Genomic DNA, 17814 nt, shown 5'->3' on the forward strand with positions numbered 1-17814 from the left:
AATTCATTTACTTTTTTTTTTTTTTTTTTTAGTGTAGCTCTTCACGTACCTTAACCCAAAACTACTACAAATCCAAAATCACTTGTTGCATATCAGCAGCGAAGAAATCGTAATTCACTTTTTTTTTCTTTATTCTTGCCGTTTACATCCCCTTACTCCACACGTTTCTCGTTATCCAGATTCATTCCTTGTTTCCTCTTCCAGTTGTTCACAAGCCCCGACTAATTTACGTGTTTTTCTCACCCCGACTGTTCACAAACCCTAGTTAATTTACCTCTTGTCCTACTCCAGCTCCTCGCAAACCCTAATATGACACCACTCATTCATCCGAATTTGTATCGTTTATTTATTTATATATTCTTTATTGACATTGAGGTTGGGGAAGTGGAATTTCTGACCATCACTTGGTGGTGGTGAAAGTCAAGGTCGAAATGAAGTGGAGGAATAGAAGAGAAGGACAGGAGGAAGTACTTCTTGCAAGGAGGGTGGAAATGTTACAAAGGGATGGAAAAAATGCAGAATATAAGAGAGAAACGGAGGAACGATTGGGTAAATATGATTTGGAGCAGATGGGGGACGTGGAAGGTGTGTGCAAGATATTCACAGAAGAAATCTGTGCAGCACGTGAGGTGGTGTGTGGGGTTAAGAGAAGACGAAAGGGGATGCAAGGAGCAGCATGGTGGAATGAAGAGGTGAGACAGGCTGTGGCACAAAAGAAGAAAGCATATAGTGAGTGGAAGAGAAACAGGGGTGTGGAGGAAGTTTAGAGACAGAAGGGAGAGTTATATGTAGAGAGGAAGAGAGAGGTGAAAAGATTAGTTAAGAGAGAGTAAGGAGAGTGGATGAGGAATTTAGCAGGACTTTGAGTATAAAGTGAAGAGAATGTAAGAAAATGTGCTGGAAAGAGGTAAAGAGAGTTAGACAGGGTGTTAAAGAAGCTAGCCGGGGAGTGAAAAATAAAAATGGCAGATTACTAGTGGAAAAGGAAGAAAAAGTGAGCAGATGGAGAGAACACTTTAAGGAATTACTGAACATAGAGATTGAAAGTAATGCAAGTACAAGTGGCTGAGGAGTGGCTGGGAGAAGGAGGGATGTGAGAAGACAGGAAGATATCAATACGATGGAGGTTGTGGAAGCAATGAAAAAAGTCAAAATGGGGAAAGTCCTAGGAATTGATGAAGCGTGTGGTGAAATGCTGAAGCATGGGGAAGAGACAGCAGTAGAATGGATGGGGAAGATGTGCAGTTTGGCCCGGGAGGAAAGTAAAGTGCCGGAGGATTGGAAGTCAGGAATAATTATTCCCCAGTATAAAGGAAAAACGGGAAAAAAAGTGTGTGGTAATCATATGGGCATTTGTCTTCTTAGTGTAATAGGAAAAGTATATGGTGGGATACTTACTGACAGAGTTAGGGAAATAACAGAAGAATTAGTTGGAGAAGAAGAGCTAGGTTTTAGGAAGGGAAGAGGGTGTGTAGATCAGGTATTCAGTCTTAGGTCTTTATTGGAAATGTTTCTAGAAAAGGGAAAGAAGTTGTATGCCACCTTCATGGATCTGGTGAAAGCACTGAGTGTTTAGATAAGGATTGTGGAAAGTATTAAGAATGTATGGAGTAAATGGGAAGTTGTTGAATGGCGTGAAGAATATGTATGAGGGTGCTAAGGCTGCGGTGCGTCTGGATAGTGAACTGAGTGAATTTTTCTGTTTGAAGGTTGGATTGAAACGGATTTGTCATGTCTCCATGGTTATTCAATCTGTATATGGATGGGGTTATAAAAGAGGTACACGGTAGGGCAGTTGATATTGGAACGGCCCTAATGAGAGAGGGCAGTGTTTGGAAACTCCCTGTACTGTTGTTTGTTTGCTGATGATACTGTGTTGTTAAGTGAAGACGAAGGGGAGCTGCAGGTCTTGGTAGATGAGTTTGGGAGTGTGTAAGAAACGGAATCTAAAGGTGAATGTAGGGAAGAATAAAGTTATGTTCTTCGAGAGAAATTAAGTCAGTGAATGTACAGTGAAGTTAGATGAGGAGGAAATGGAAAATGTGAGTGCTTTTAAGTACTTGGGTAGTGTGATGCGTAAGGATGGAAGTTTAGAGGGTGAAGTGCTTGAAAGAGTACAACAAGGAAGAAGGTTGCTGGTTCTTTGAAAGCAGCGATAAGAAGCAGGGAAGTGAGCATGGATGTGAAAAAGTTGCTGCATGACAGTATTGTGATACTAACTCTAACTTATGGAAGTGAAGCTTGGACCATGTTGGAGGGACACAAGTCAAGAGTGAAGGCAGTGCATATGAGTTATTTGAGAGGAGCATGTGGTGTCACATGAGACAGACTGGCAAATGAGGAAGTGAAGGAGCGTTGTGATGTGGATGTGGATGTGAATATGATAGGAAGCGTTAGGAGAAACACTTTGAGGTGGTTTGGCCATGTGGAGAGGATGGAGAGTGAGAGACTGACGAGGAGATCATGTGAGTGAGGTGGAGGGGGGAGAGGGAGGAGGAGGCCAAGGATGATATGGAGGCATCGAGTGGACTGGTATATGAGGGAGGGGGGGGGGGTGAACTTGAAGCAAGGCAGTGAAATGGCGGGGGACGGGGCGACTTGGAGACGTTTTGTTTGTGGCCACCCCTTACGGGATTAAAGCGTCTGGCAATAGATAGATAGATAGACAGAAATTCCCCAACTCAACTCCTGATCTGTATTCGCTTCCTAGTCCCTGATGAAACATTATCTCCACTCTACTCACTTCCTTTATATTAGCTGTTCACAAGAGCCCTAACACCAATCGACTCACCCCTAATCCAAATTCATCTACATTTTTTTTTTTCAATACTACTTTCCACAGACCCTAATCATCTTTGCACAATCCCAATTTCACCCCCATTTCTTGTTTACAAATCCTAACTTCACGCAACTTACTCCTAATCCGAATTTCCTGGTCTTTTCCTATGCCAACCCCACTGCTGATCTAAACTCAACTCCCCTCTTCTAATTTCACTTAAGGTCTGACGATTATCCTTCAGGCACCCCTCCATCTCCTCTCGATAATGGAATACGTGAGAAGCGGTGCCTTTGCCGCAGTGTACCCACCCTTTCCTCCACCCATCTTCCATCCACATCACTTCGCAACCGAGTAACACAGGCTGACGGTAGTAATGGTAAAAGAATAACAGGAATATTATCAGGTCCCTCTCCACACACACACACACACACACACACACACACACACACACACACACACACACACACACACACACACACACACACACACACCGACGAGAAAACGGCCGTCAGATTTCTATACTCGCGGCCACCTGAAATCATTAAACCGACTAAGAGAGGGTTAATTTATTCATATGCCCGACTCTCTTCAATTTTGTCATCGTCTGTAATGCTAGATGATCCCTTGTGACGACCTGTACAGTGATTAATAAGTAATTTTGACAGGTGGCTTGTGGGGAATTTATATTTGGCAGATAGTGGTTCAGTGGTAGAGTGTTGGACTACCGCTCGAAAGAACTCTAGATCAATGCCGCAGAGTAGTTGGGGATTTGATTTTTTGTTGTTCACTTCCTTCAGTATGGTGATTGTTTTTGTCTCTTCATGGTACTTATGCACGGTTTTGTTCGACTTAAATCATCTTGTAATTTAGGGGTTAAGGAAGGCTATATCCCATCCCTCCAGTCTGAAGAAGTGAAGTGTACCATTAATATAGCAGTAAAAAGAAAAAAAAAATAGGCAAATGAAAAGTGTACTAGTTACATACCAAAGTGTTGAGGCAGACTACAGCAAAGTTTACAGGTAACACAACAAAGCTACAGTAATAATACCAACAGTGTACCAAAGTGAAGCGAACCATTATTATGTAGCAGTGTAAGAAAACTACCGGTAGCTTATGGAACAAAACAGAGTAAGTTGTTGTTGTTGTAACCCCGGATTCATCTGGTCTTAAGCCCAGTGGAGAGCGGGAATTCAGCCATTTCAACCAGTCGCTCACAGAGATCTTTTGTTGAGGTTTTGCTGAAGGATTGTCTGGGTTGCGGTAGTGTGAGGCAAGAGGTAAGTGTGTTGTGGTGTGGAAGGAGGCATTGCAATGTGGACATACTATACCCTTTTCACTTTAACTTGGTTCAGATTTTTGTCTGTTTGCCATAGTAGTTCATTGGTAGAAGAAGACTATGTAACGGCTCTAGATCCTCTCCATAGCACTTCTTCCTGACTAGCATCGTATTCTAGTATTAATTTATTATTACAAGTCAGCATTGAAGACTTAGAGATGACAATTTTAGGTCAGATTAAAGTAAAAGCAGAACAGATTGTCAGTGAGATGCATTTTGACTCCAGTTGTAGCAGGGAAGGGTGTTAAGTGTACCAGTAATAAAGCAAAGTATCCATTTCATACAAGGTGTCCTGGTTGTGTACTCAATAAAGCAGTGAGTTTCGCGCCCTGTGATGATCCAGGACTCAGGGTAATTCCCAGCCCAAGTGGTTGTCGCCTCTGAGACAATGACCTCATCTGGGGAGAACTTGGGTCGAATAGTGTCATAAATTTAAGATAATGGCGGGTCTGAGTCGGGTATGTAAAAGTGATTGAACAGGGGGAGGTGGGAGTGAGCTATAGGATCCTGAGTGAGTCATGAGAGACTGAGAGTGAGTCCTAGGGGTTTGAGAGTGAGCCCTAGAAGCCTGAAAGTAAGTCTCGGAGCTTTAGAGAGTCCTAGGAGCCAGAGGGTGTTAATACTGTCACCGCTGATTGCAGGTTCGGTCTGGCCTACGAGCACCCTGGGGACTGGCGACTTCGGATCCAGTCGGTCAGGGAGAGTGACGAAGGGACCTATCAGTGTCAGTTGTCCACGCACCCACCCCAGGCACTCACCACACACCTTCACGTTATAGGTGGGGGGATAAGTAGCTTAGCCCAGGACCCCTACGCTTCTCGTGGGGAAATAAGGGAGTGGATGATGGATGGGTGAAGGAATGCGCAAATTGGGTGCATGGAGAGAGAGAGAGGGGGGGGGGAAAGGGAGGGAGACAAGGCAAGGGCACACAATGCAAATGGCAATGAGTGTGTCAGTCTCCCTCGTCACCTGTTTCTCGCCTCACTCGTGCAGACTTGCTGACAACAGTTCCTCACGCCCTTCGTTTCCACTAAGAGTTCAGCAGGTTACACGTCGATCCTCTGTTAAAAAAGAAGAAAAAAAACGAAAGAAAAAAAAAAGGAAAAATCCGTCCTGAAGCCCTTCTATTTTTGTTAGTTACGTTAAGTTAGGTTAGATTAGGTTAGGTTAAATGAAATTAGGTAAGGTTACATTAGGTCAGGGTAAGTAAAATTCGGTAAGGTTACTTTATATTAGGTAAGATTAGATTAGATTAGATTAGGGTTTATGAATGGGGTTATAAAAGATACAAGGTAGGGCAGTGAATGTTGGAGCTGCCCTAATGAGAGAGGGCAGTTTGTTCCTGTATTGCTGTTTGCAGAAGATAGAGTGTGTGGAAACTCCCTGTACTGTTGTTTGCAGATGATACTGTGCTGTTAAGTGAAGGCGAAGGGGAGCTGCATGGCTTGGCGGATGAGTTTGGGAGTGTGTGTAAGAAACGGAATCTAAAGGTGAATGTTTGGAAGAGTAAAGTTATGGTCTTCGAGAGAAGCGAAGTCAGTGAATGTACAATGAGGTTGGGTGAGGAGGAATGGAAAATGAGTAGTGTGATGAGTAAGGATGGAAGTTTAGAGGGTGAAGTGCTTGAAAGGGTACAACAAAGAAGAAAGGTTGCTGGTTCTTTCAAAGCAGTGATACGAAACGGAAAAGAGCATGGAAATGAAAAAGTTACTACATGACAGTATTGTGATACCAACTCAAACTTATGAAAGTGAAGCTTGAACCTTGTTGGAGGAACAGAAGTCAAGAGTGAGGGCAGTGCAAATGAGTTATTTGAGAGGAGTATGTGGAGTCACATGAAGAGACAGACTGGCAAATGAGGAAGTGAAGGAGCGTTGTGGTGTGGATGTGGATGTGATAGGAAGCGTTAGGAGAAACACATTGAGGTGGTTTGGCCACATGGAGAGGATGGAGAGTGAGAGACTGACGAGGAGAGTGTATGTGAGTGAGGTGGAAGGGGGGAGAGAGGGAGGGGGAGGCCAAGGAAGAGACAGGGCTGGAGTGGAATGGTACCTTATATGAGAGAGGGGGGTGTGAACTGGGAGCAGGGCAGTGAAATGGCAGGGACATGGTGACGTGGAGGCGATTTGCTTGTGACCACCCCTTACTGGATTAAGGCGTCTGGCAATAGATAGATAGATAGATTAGGATAGGTTAGATTAGATTAGGGTAGAGTACATTAGGTTAGGTTAGGTTAATAGGGATAATGCGATTGGATGTGGACTGACCTGAGAACCGGGCTGATCTGGAAGCGGTAAATCAGAGGTGACAAACTGGTGGCCCGAAGAGGAAAAGAGGGCCCGCGATGACGTTAAAAAAAAAAAAAAAAAAAAAAAGAGAGAGAGAGAGAGAGAGAGAGAGAGAGAGAGAGAGAGAGAGAGAGAGAAATAACAAACGAGGAATACCATAAAATTTGTCTTATTGTCAAGTGAACAGATATAACAGCACTGTTAGGAAAAATTTATTGATAATTTGATTGATACTAATACCACTTGAGTAATCTATTGGTGAACATTTACGTCACGAAACTTGTATTGAAATATTATCAGTAACTTAAAGCAGAAGCTAATGCCACTGCAAGAGTTAGAAGCACTTAGAAGGCATACCAAACTTCTCCGAACGTTTGAGTATGCCGCGGCTTTGCCGTATCACTTATTACACCGGTATTTTTATTCAGCAAGTTTCCAGTTTTATATTGCAAATTTAAAATCCTCGTGCACTATAAAGTAATAATGTACAGCACAGTGTGCAAGTATAGTTCACTAATCTGATGGAAATCTGGAAGCAGTATTTCTTATTTTGGTTAATTCGGACGAAATGCAAAACTTAAACATAGTGGTCAAGGCTTCTAGGGGCACACGTGCCACAATTTTGGGTACGTTGTTTCTATATTTATTTGAGTTCATTGGTTATTGTAGCTTATAGTGAATGGGAACAAAAGTTGTTAGAGAGAGTAGTAACCAACTGAAATTGATAACAAGGGGTGCTGATAGTCTGTCACAAAATTGCATGTAATAAATTAACTGTAATTTTCATTACAAAACCTTAGCTATCCTAAACTAACTTAACCCAGTCATGCCTAACCTAAATTATATTTATCTAACCTGTTATTTTTAGAGTAACCTGCGTTCATTCTGTTTTCATGAAATTTATTATTTTCTCTCTTTATGCGAGTCATTCAGTGTTAGCATTAATTTCTATTGCATATTATTTAACTAACCTAAATTAATCTGACGAACTTAACCTAACTTAACCAAACATATACAGCCGAACGGTCCTAACCTAACCTGGCATACTCTGTACTGTACAATGTAACAACCTAATCTACCCTAACTTAACTTTACCTAACCAAGCCAAATCTTACCCAACCAAAGCATATCATACGTAGCCTACGCTGATTTCGGTAAAGTTAGGTAGACTTGGGCCTCAGACGATCAATAGAAGTGAAGTGAGGCCCTTGGGAAGAGTTGAGTTTGACATCACGCGTTAAATAAATCATAATGAACCCAAGAATGGCATTTCAAAGACAAGTGTTGTTGTTGTTGCCTATAGTGGTTGTTTTGCTTTTGTTGTATTGTTGTGTTTATTGTTTTTGTTGTCGGTATTGTTGTTAGGGATGGAGTGGGTGTTGAAAGAGGGGAGAGGAAGGGTTCTCCCCATTAGACCCCCCAGACCAAAGATTTATATGCCCTGCGAAACTCACTCGTGCATACTTTTGGCTCTGTGTCATGGAACCTGTGTCACCGCCGTAGCAGAGAGACAGACTGACAAACACAGCGAATTACCGTCTGGATTATTTAAAGAAAGCCTTTGTAACCTCGATATGTCACTCCTACATGTGTCTTCCTAAGGTATGCATGGGTGTTTTGCCTGATCTATCGTAATATCGTGGCTAATATTTGTACTTACACCTTTTTAATGGAGTCAGTTTGTACATGTCGTCCTTGGTTATTAGAAAGTTCCATCGTACAGTCCTTCTCTCTCTCTCTCTCTCTCTCTCTCTCTCTCTCTCTCTCTCTCTCATGATGGTGAAAGTATCAATCTACGTAGCATATAGTTGAGCAATCGGCAAACACCTGAGGGCCACGTCACACCTGTAATCGATAGCACAAGGAGAGCCGGGCGCAACTTTGGCTGTTAATCACTCTCATCACGGGAGTTTGGACAGTGCAATGGATCTCCACGCAATCCCCCCACGCGAACGGCTGCTGCTACTGCCCCGTATTTCATGGTAATCAGGCCTCTACCGGACGATTTTATTCAGCTCAGGATGGATTTATTGTCTCTTTTCGCTGCCCGATATTTCATTGTATTCATTGTCTTCAGGAGGCCCAGATTTTGTCCTTTTTTTGCATTATATTTCACGTAGCTCAGTGACGGAAAAAAACACTACTATGGCCCCACATCTTTTTTAAAACACTTCTTCGTGATCATTATCGTATTCTAAACAGAAGTATGTCACAGTTTGAAGGGGAAGAAGAAGACGACGAAGAAGAACGAAAGAAAAGAAAATCTGGGCCAGGTTAGAGTGAAAGGAGTATAGTATGTTTCCTACGCCCACGAGGATACGGTTCTTCATCACACTACATGCACAGTAGAGCCCTGATGCGATTATAACTGTGACGACGTAAAAGGAGACGCAGTATGTTTTGCTATCGTATTTTTACATAAAAGAATTAGTCTCCCCTGTTTCTTTATGGCGTCTGTTTGTTGTATGTATTGGTGTGGGTTGGTTGCATATAAAAACAGGCCAATTCTCATGCTGTGTGTGTGTGTGTGTGTGTGTGTGTGTGTGTGTGTGTGTGTGTGTGTGTGTGTGTGTGTGTATGTGTGCTGATATGTTGCTTTTTTATTTGTTTATCATGTGTGTTATTGTGTGTTCGCTTGTGTGTGTGTGTGTGTGTGTGTGTGTGTGTGTGTGTGTGTGTGTGTGTGTGTGTGTGGCCTGTATGTTCACTTGCCACGTGTGTTACTGTGTTTGTGTGTTAGTTTATGTGTTATTGTGCTGCACGTGTGTTCGTTTGCCATGTGTGTTATTAAATATTTCTGGTGTGTTACCTTGCTGTGTGTGTTATTTTACGTTTGTGAATCCGCTTTTTGTGCTTTCGCTTACCATGTGTGTTACTGTGTGTTTGTGTTCGCTTATGTGTTTCTCGTGTGTTCGTTTGCCGTGTATTTTTGTGTTTGCTAATTATTTCATTCACTGTGTATGTTATTATATGTAGCCTGTTTGTAAAAGTATTAAATCAATCACTTTAAAGAGTTAATTATTGCAGAGTAACACAGGTCATCTCATTGCCTGTAATTTTCCAGATCAGTCATGCAAAATATGATATCAGTGTATGTGTATGTAAAGTGAGGGGTAATTTTGTGTTTGAAAATATTATGTTCATCGCGTATTTCTTGTGTTGTGACTGGATATTAATTCAGGCACTTCACAGTCGACGTTTAACATCATCATCATCATCATCATCATTACCATGTTCTTCTTCCTCCTCCTCCTCCTCCTCCTTCTCCTTCTCCTCCTCCTTCTCCTCCTCCTCCTCCTCCTCATCATCATCATCATCACCATCACCATCATCATCATCATCATCATCATCATCATAATTACCATGCTCCTTCACCTCCTCCTCATTTTCATTATCATCATCATCATCATCATCATGACCTTTCTTCCCACCAAAGGATGTCGTGAGGTAGGATCTAGAAACAAGGACAGAGAAAGTACGAAATGGAAGAACTATCAACTCCAATCATAGTGAAATGGGCAAGACACTCAGTTACTCATCATTGAAATCCCTGGAATCCTGGCCTATCATGTTCTCTTTTTTTTTTCTTCTTCTTCTTCTTTTTGCCATAGTTTATCACACTCCACATACATTTATAATTCATGCTATTGTACTATGGTGATTGAATATCGTTAAAACAGACTTTATATACCATTCACAAAGCCCACCAATGTATCATAAACACATCCCAGTTAATACCAACACACTGGTTCTGGATGACACAAACATCGAAAGTATTCAGTAAGGACGGTGAGTATTAGTGCCGAAATTGTGACGTGAGAAGGAGTATGGCTCGTAGTAGGACTGCTGCTCAAAGCTGAGAGAGAGAGAGAGAGAGAGAGAGAGAGGATATAAACAGCGATGTTTTGCTGTCATATTTTTGCATCATAAAAAAAGATCAGCCTTCTTGTGCCATCGACATATATTTTGTATTACTTTGTGTTGCTCTTCCGCCCTACATTCCTACCACCTCTTAGAAAATCTGTTCTTGTTACCTTCCGATGAGGTTATTTAGTTTTAAGGAGATTTTTTTTTAGCGAAGGAGGGGTTACATGCTGCCTACACTATCTCCTTCAGTATGAGAGTTTTTCCTAAGCTGCGTAAAATCGACTGGAGATAATAAAGGTAAATCAAGATAGGTCATGGAACTGAAAGTGCTAATTACCACAGAGTATTGGAGGCCATTTCACTGCACAACACTGATTATTCATGCGGGGCGAGTTATCAAAATGTAAAAGATGGTAATGATACTGTGTGTGTGGTGGTTCTGTTTTAGCATCGCCATAAAGGCTGTGGGAGTGTCATTATGGCATCCAGCTGCTGTGTGTAGCGATGTGATATGTGCAGTGATTGTGTGTGTGTGTGTGTGTGTGTGTGTGTGTGTGTGTGTGTGAGCGCGATTTAGTGCCTAATGGCTATATGACACCAGCAGACGCGAGGATGGAAGTGCAGTATGAGAGAGGCATGTCCGGGAGAGATAAAAAAGATAGTGAAGTTCTATATAGTGAAGAACAGTAGTTAATACAACGATTTACTGTATAATGACTCCGTATGACACCAACAGACGCGAGAAAAGAGGTGGTGGACGAGAGAGACGTGTCGGTGAGAGAAGTAATACAGTGGCGTGTTGTATATAGTGGTGTGCTATAGTGTGATTTCTAGTGATTTATACAATATTTCAGTGCATAATGACACTATATAACACCAACAGACGCGAGGATAGAAGTGGTGGACGAGAGAGGCGTGTCGGTGAGAGAGAAGTTCTACCGAGAGGGATCCACCATCCAACTGGAGTGTCGGGTGTCAGAGGTGCCAGCTCATGTGACACTCAAAATTGCCTGGCACAGAGACCAACACAGGCTCAACTACGACGATGAGAGAGGCGGCGTCAGGTGGGTGTCTGTCTCTGTCAGTTCGTCTGTCAGTCTATCTATAGATGCATGTCCATCTGTCCATCTGTGTATACCTGTCTTTCATAATCATCATCATCATCATCGTTATGGTCGTCGTCATCATCTGTCGAGCCTATGATCAGCAGACTTCTTCACTCCACATTTATTAACGATTCTCCACCTTTCTTAATGTTATTTAGCATTTGTACTCCACATCCATTCTTTAACATTATCGTTTTTACTACTCTCTTTCTCATGATTTTCAGTACTCACGCCATTCCAATGTTTCACACCCTTGCGTTGATTTGGACATTAATGCGTCATCGTTTAATCCTCTTGCTGCTCTTGTACTCAAAATTCTTATTTATCAAGGCCTTCGTAGCACATCCACTTTACAGTCTGTCTCTTTATCTGTCTAATTTTCTGGTCACCACAGCATGAGAACGAAGACGGGAAATCTAAGGCGAATTTCAGTCTTTGTTTAAATCTCTGCCTGTATAAGTATCTGTCTGTTTACTTGTAACTCTCCATGTGTCTTTCTACCTGTCAGTTTATCCATAATCTATACATCTGAAGTCACATCATTTTATCTAAGCCCCAGCCACGTGAAGGAATTTTTGACAAGGGCTATACGTAATGCGTTTCCCTGTAACACACGACCCCTGTAATAGAGCTATAAGCATTCCTTTAAATCCGTCCTTGCCAATAAAACGATATGTTGCCGCACCAGCTCCCGAGTCTCACACAAACTGCCACGCGCAACACTGATTTATATGTAATGATTGGCTCTCCTTACATGGACACTTGTCACGCAATCCTGTTTCTTTTCAACAATGCGAAGTGAGCAGATTGGTAGCAAAATAACCTCTGTAACATTTTCAGTCTCAGTGACTCACTCTTAGCTGAATAAAATCGTCTGGCGCTAGCTAGAGTTGTCTCGTCCACTAGTTCGGGTGTCAGTCTAAACACTCACTGTGGTGTACTCATAATAAGCAATATAAATTTGTCCAACTTTAGGTAGTATAAGCAGTTAGTGGTTACGACTATAAGAGAGTTAACATTGTCCATGCCGGACACGTTAATTCACCTCACTTGAAGGTCAGGTATCTTTTTTTTTCTTTGTATGCTAGGAAGAAGGAACCAAAGGCCACGAGCCCGCAAACTGTTCCTTCCAAGAGAAAAACAAGATACAAGAGAGAGCCAAATTCAAGATCTGGCATTTATCTGCTGTCAAACTCCCTAACTAAATCCAGCCTGATTACAGCATCATTATCTTGTCAGCAGATGTTAGTTAGTAATTTTTACGGCCTATTAGGTTGATGGGAAATATTTTTACTCGTGTGCCTAACATACTGTGTAATGTTCTTTGCTACCCGTTTCACCAAGGGAGAAACAAACCACCTTTCACTCACCGTCTCAGCTTTCGTATCTAATGGTCTGCAGTGATAACTATCCATGAGCAAGCCAAGCTGGTGTTTAATAATAATAATAAATAAGTATAATAATGATGATGATAATAATAATAGCGATAATAATAATACTCCGTATAATATTAAATCCCTGCTGCTGAAAATGTACTAGTGCGTTCTGCAAGGGAGTTCCAGGATTACACCAAGATACTAAATTCAGGCGTTTTACACTCTCTGTCTTCCCTGAAATTCTCAACATTTAACGTGGAAATTGGATAGATTTTGTGCAAGAGCGTTTAGTTATATGTAAAGCACCAGAAGTAATTTTAGATTTGGAATATTAAACTGAATGGAAAGGAATTATGAGTAGGCCGAGAACGCGAAATGAAATATCTGAAACATAAAGTGATAGGGATAAAAATGAGAGAGAGAGAGAGAGAGAGAGAGAGAGAGAGAGAGACGGAGAGAGAGAATTTATTGATATTTTTTTCCCACCATATTGAGCAGGGTGGATGAGGTATGTAAGGCAAAAAACATATGAGAAGATTTGGTTGCTCCATTATTTTTACCTTTTTTTATTTTTTTTTCCCCTTGGACAGGGAGATGGCCAGGCTTGTGGGATGGAGCTAGGATTCCGGGGGCTTGAATGATGTGTAAATGAATGTGTGACCCATTTTACCGGTCATGCTGTTGATGGCTCTCCCTCATTTACATCGTCTCTTTTTCTTGTTTGTGGATCCTACCTCACCCCATCCTTAGGTGGGGAAAACGGGTGATAATGATGACGATGATGATGATGATGATTATGATGACGATGATGATGATGATGATAGTGATGATGAAGCTTGCGGAACAGATAACAATCGGGTTTATGGAATACGTGTTTTATTTGTCTGTTTGTTTGAATTCTTTGGTTTTCTTTTGTGCCACCAGATTTGAGATATTTTTTTAGTCTAATTATCCATTTTCTTAAACACTCTTAGGCTCCAGTGATTCACTCCTTTCGTTATTTCTTTTTTCTTTTACTTTTTCTTCTTTTCTGGAATAAATTGTTAGAATTGTCCCCACCATGAGACGATCAGTGAAAACAGTATTAACACTCAATGTCTTCTTTTAAAAAATCCCTTGGCCTCAGCTGGAATAAACAAGGAAAGAAGATTCGCTGCGAGAGGATTGATGGCGCCCGCTCCGGCTCATTTTCGCCTCTCAGTCGCACCACATATATTTCCTACTCCAGTCTTTTTCCTTGATTTACGGGCCTCGTTTCTCTCCGTTCTTGATATATCTGGGTTGTTTTTAAAGTTTGTGGGGGCGTTTTTATTGTCTTTATTCATGTTTTTGCGTCCTTTGTCATTTTTACATTCAGGGTGCGTAGAAACTCTGATGACAGTGACTTATGTGATGCGGGTACGGCTCAGTCTCCTGGTGCGGGTGTGAATATCGTGGTGGAGGTAGATGATATATGATGCAGGGATTGACACTGATAGACCTGACTCAGCCGTCCCTGCAACACACGAGACATGGAAGAGCGTTAAATATAGATCAACCTGTATATTTAATTTATAGTGTATTTGTAGCTCCAAAATGCTATTAATGAATGATAAAATTGTGTAGGATAAAAATAATGAAAAGTCTTCAGAATTTTACTGTGTTAGCCAAGGTTTGTGTATGAGTGTGGATATTCTCTCTCTCTCTCTCTCTCTCTCTCTCTCTCTCTCTCTCTCTCTCTCTCTCTCTCTCTCTCTCTCCCTCCACAGCACAGTCGCGTGAAAACTGAGATACGTGAGAGCCATGAGAGAGACTTTTTTCTTCACTTCCCTCTTCTCTTTTCATCTCCACTCCTCTCCTTTCCCCCCTCCTCCTCTCCTCTCCTCTCTTCTCTTACCTTCTCTACTCTCTCCCAGCAGCTTGAAAACTGAGATGAGTGAGATTAGTGTGAAGTTCTTGTATCTACTCATCCCTCCTCTCTTTTTTCCTCTCCTCTTCTATCTTTTCGTCTCCTCTCTTTTCTTATTTTTTTTCTCCTCTCCTCTCTTTTCCTCTCTTCTTTCACACCTCTTCTTCTCCCTCTTCCTCTCCTTGCTTCTTTCCACTTTTTTGTCTCATCACCATTTCTCCTCCTCTCTTCTCTCCTCCCTCTTACCATCTCTCCTCTGCTCTTTTCTCTCCTATCCTCTCATCTCCTCTTTCTCCCCGCAGCGTGAAGACAGAGGTAAGGGAAGGAGGTGTGAGGTCGTGGGTGAGAGTGGGGGGAGCAACGCGCCTAGACTCGGGCACCTACTCCTGCTCCCTCGCTACCCTCACGTCCGCAAGTGTGGCCATCCATGTTGTCCCAGGTGGGTGTGTAGGTGTGTGTGTGTGTGTGTGTGTGTGTGTGTGTGTGTGTGTGTGTGTGTGTGTGAGAGAGAGAGAGAGAGAGAGAGAGAGAGAGAGACAGACAGACAGACAGACAGACAGAGACAGAGAGACAGATACTCGTAGACAGATACAGAGAGACATATAGACAGACAGAGAGGGAGAGAGTCTGGAATGATAAATCTCAGTGCATGTTTGATGTGTTTGTGGTCCTTTGTTATTCGTATATATCAAGCTTATTCAGACTTTGTAAACACATCAACATTCCCGGTACATTTCAAAGCCTCCTATCTTAGTGTGTGGTCGGGAATTACGTCACAACCTTTTTTCCCTTGCTTCCCTAGCCAGTAGAGTGTGTGTGTGTGTGTGTGTGTGTGTGTGTGTGTGAGAGAGAGAGAGAGAGAGAGAGAGAGAGAGAGAGAGACTGTTTTCTGTAATTCCTAATTAATTCAGAGCACATCAGTACAACACCATCAGCTATTTTAAAGACCTTTCCACTAGAATACACAGAAACTAAACACATCTTCCACGTCAGAAAACACTATTAAAAGTACATATTAAACACACACACACACACACACACACACACACACACATACTTAATTTTCCTTCCCCTTTTCTTCTCCCGCAGATGAATACCCGGCGGCTATCCAACGCGGGTGTGGAGACTCTGGGCTTCCGGGCATCACACTCCTGGCCTCCCTCACCTGTACCCTCTACGTAACCAGCACGGCCACGCCAAGATAGTCCAACTCTAGATATAATAGTCCTAGTCTCGCCAAAGTAGTCAGAACCCCGTCAAAGTTAGATGGTTTGTACCCCTGCCAACGTCAGATAGATTGTACCAGCGCCAACCTCTGATAGATAGTATCGCTGCCAAAGTTAAATTGATAGTTCTTCCTTTCGAACTTTAATAGTTCAAATCTGGCCAACTCCCCGCCAAAGTCTGATAGATGGTCCTTTCATAGTAAGGTTAATGGTTCATACTTTCCAAAAATAGTCAACCCTGCCAAACTTTGATTGACAGTCCTACTCTTAGTTTCATAGTCCAAAACTCGCCAAAATTGTCAGATCTCTGCCAACATATTAGACAGTCCATTCTTAATAGTCTGAACCTTGCCAAGATAGTCAGCCCCCCCCCCCGTCAAAGTCACAAAAGCCTTCCTATACCCAAGTAGTCATACTCTTAGCAAGATAGTCTGGACCTGCTTCATCTTCCCAATACCTCATCTGTAATGTCTGAAACCTACCCACAGATTTCGAACCTTACCAAGCCACACCCTCGCCTTAGTCAGACAGTCCCTCCCATATCTAGTTTACCAGACTCTTACCGAGATAGTACATACCTCAGTGTGAATGTTGAGTCCTCGTTTATGGTGTTTGAACCGTACCTGGATTATGTGAATGTTTCTTTAATTGTTTGAACCTCTTGTGTTACGTTTGAGACTTACCTGGTTGGTTTGAAGCTCATCTTTAATGCTCGAAACTTATCTGGATGGTTCGAACCTCATCTGTAATGTTTGAACCTCATCTGTAATGTCCGAACCTCGTCTGTAATGTTCAAACCTCATCTGTGATTTTTGAACCTTAACATGGTAGTTCGAACCTCGTCTGTAATATTCGAACCTTCCCTGGATAATTCGAATCTCGTCTGATTTTCGAATCTAACCTTCATAGTTTGAGCATAGTCTGTAGTGCTTGAATCTTACTTATGTAATTCGAGCCTCATTCATACAGTTCAAAACTCGTGTGCATAGGCCGCATCTCATCGGTCTATTCAATCATAAACTAAATTGTTCAGTCATTGCCTAGATAATTTGAACCTTATCAGTGATTTTCGAACCTTACCTATCAGCCTCACCTACAATGTTCTGATGCCATCTGTTATGTACTGAAAACTTATTCTTTTTGATCCTGTCCTGAATATTTCGAATCTCATCCACAGTCCGAACCTCATTCCGGACAGCCTGAACCTGAGCCAAATAGTTCAAAAAAAAACCCAGGAAGTTCAAACCTCAGCCAGATAGAGTCCGAAACTTAAGGTCATATGCTTAAACCTTACATGGCAAAGTAGAGTGCCAAACCCTAATTTTTTGCGGTCATTGATGGAACGCCTGTCGTTATTACATATGGCCAGCCTGCATCCCATACTGTGGAATGCAGTCAGCAGCCATATAGGAAGGCCAAATACGTTCCATCATTGTCAGTTACTTCAGAAATCATTGTCAAAGTTTTGTGATTTGCATCCCACACATGGTTTTAGGTTTAAGCATACTACCCTTATTCGTATAGTTTTATCGTAGTCAAATAGTTCCACCTATACGCCTCATTCGGTCGGTACTTCCCACACCCAGATCGTCTCACCCTCACCCTGATACCTGCACCAACCCAGATAGTTCTATCCTTACTCGTATATACAAACTGTATATAAAGTAAAGGTAGATAATAATCTTTCACAGGAGTTTCATCCTTCCACCTTTGACGTTTGTTCGAACAAGTGTAACATTAAAATCGACACAAAATTGGAAAAATCCTTATCCTTACGCCAAGATAACGAATTGTTTTACTCCCGCGTCCACCAAATGAGCTGCGCCTTCTTAAGGTCGTTACAACCTTGCTCTCTTGACCATTAAAGGAAAATATGGTGAGGTAAGATAAAGATATAGAAGAAAAAGATATAGCATACCAGTAGGATAACTTCCATCAGAGTTCCCAG

At 42.0% G+C, this 17814-nt stretch overlaps 1 protein-coding gene across 1 annotated transcript in view; it reads left to right on the forward strand.

Annotated features, from left to right (window-relative positions):
* The window catches only part of LOC145408073 (uncharacterized), a 66178-nt gene extending 50333 nt beyond the window's left edge, over positions 1-15845 (forward strand). The window contains exons 5-8 of the mRNA XM_080278883.1: positions 4757-4893; positions 11154-11334; positions 14943-15079; positions 15730-15845. Of these exons, the coding sequence (XP_080135009.1) occupies positions 4757-4893; positions 11154-11334; positions 14943-15079; positions 15730-15845 (571 nt within the window). The remainder of the gene's footprint in view (positions 1-4756; positions 4894-11153; positions 11335-14942; positions 15080-15729) is intronic.
* The last annotated feature ends 1969 nt before the right edge of the window (positions 15846-17814 follow it).

This window comes from Coenobita brevimanus, chromosome 75 (assembly GCF_032717465.1).
Source record: "Coenobita brevimanus isolate Jiangsu-jjx chromosome 75, ASM3271746v2, whole genome shotgun sequence".
NCBI classification, from domain to species: domain Eukaryota; kingdom Metazoa; phylum Arthropoda; class Malacostraca; order Decapoda; family Coenobitidae; genus Coenobita; species Coenobita brevimanus.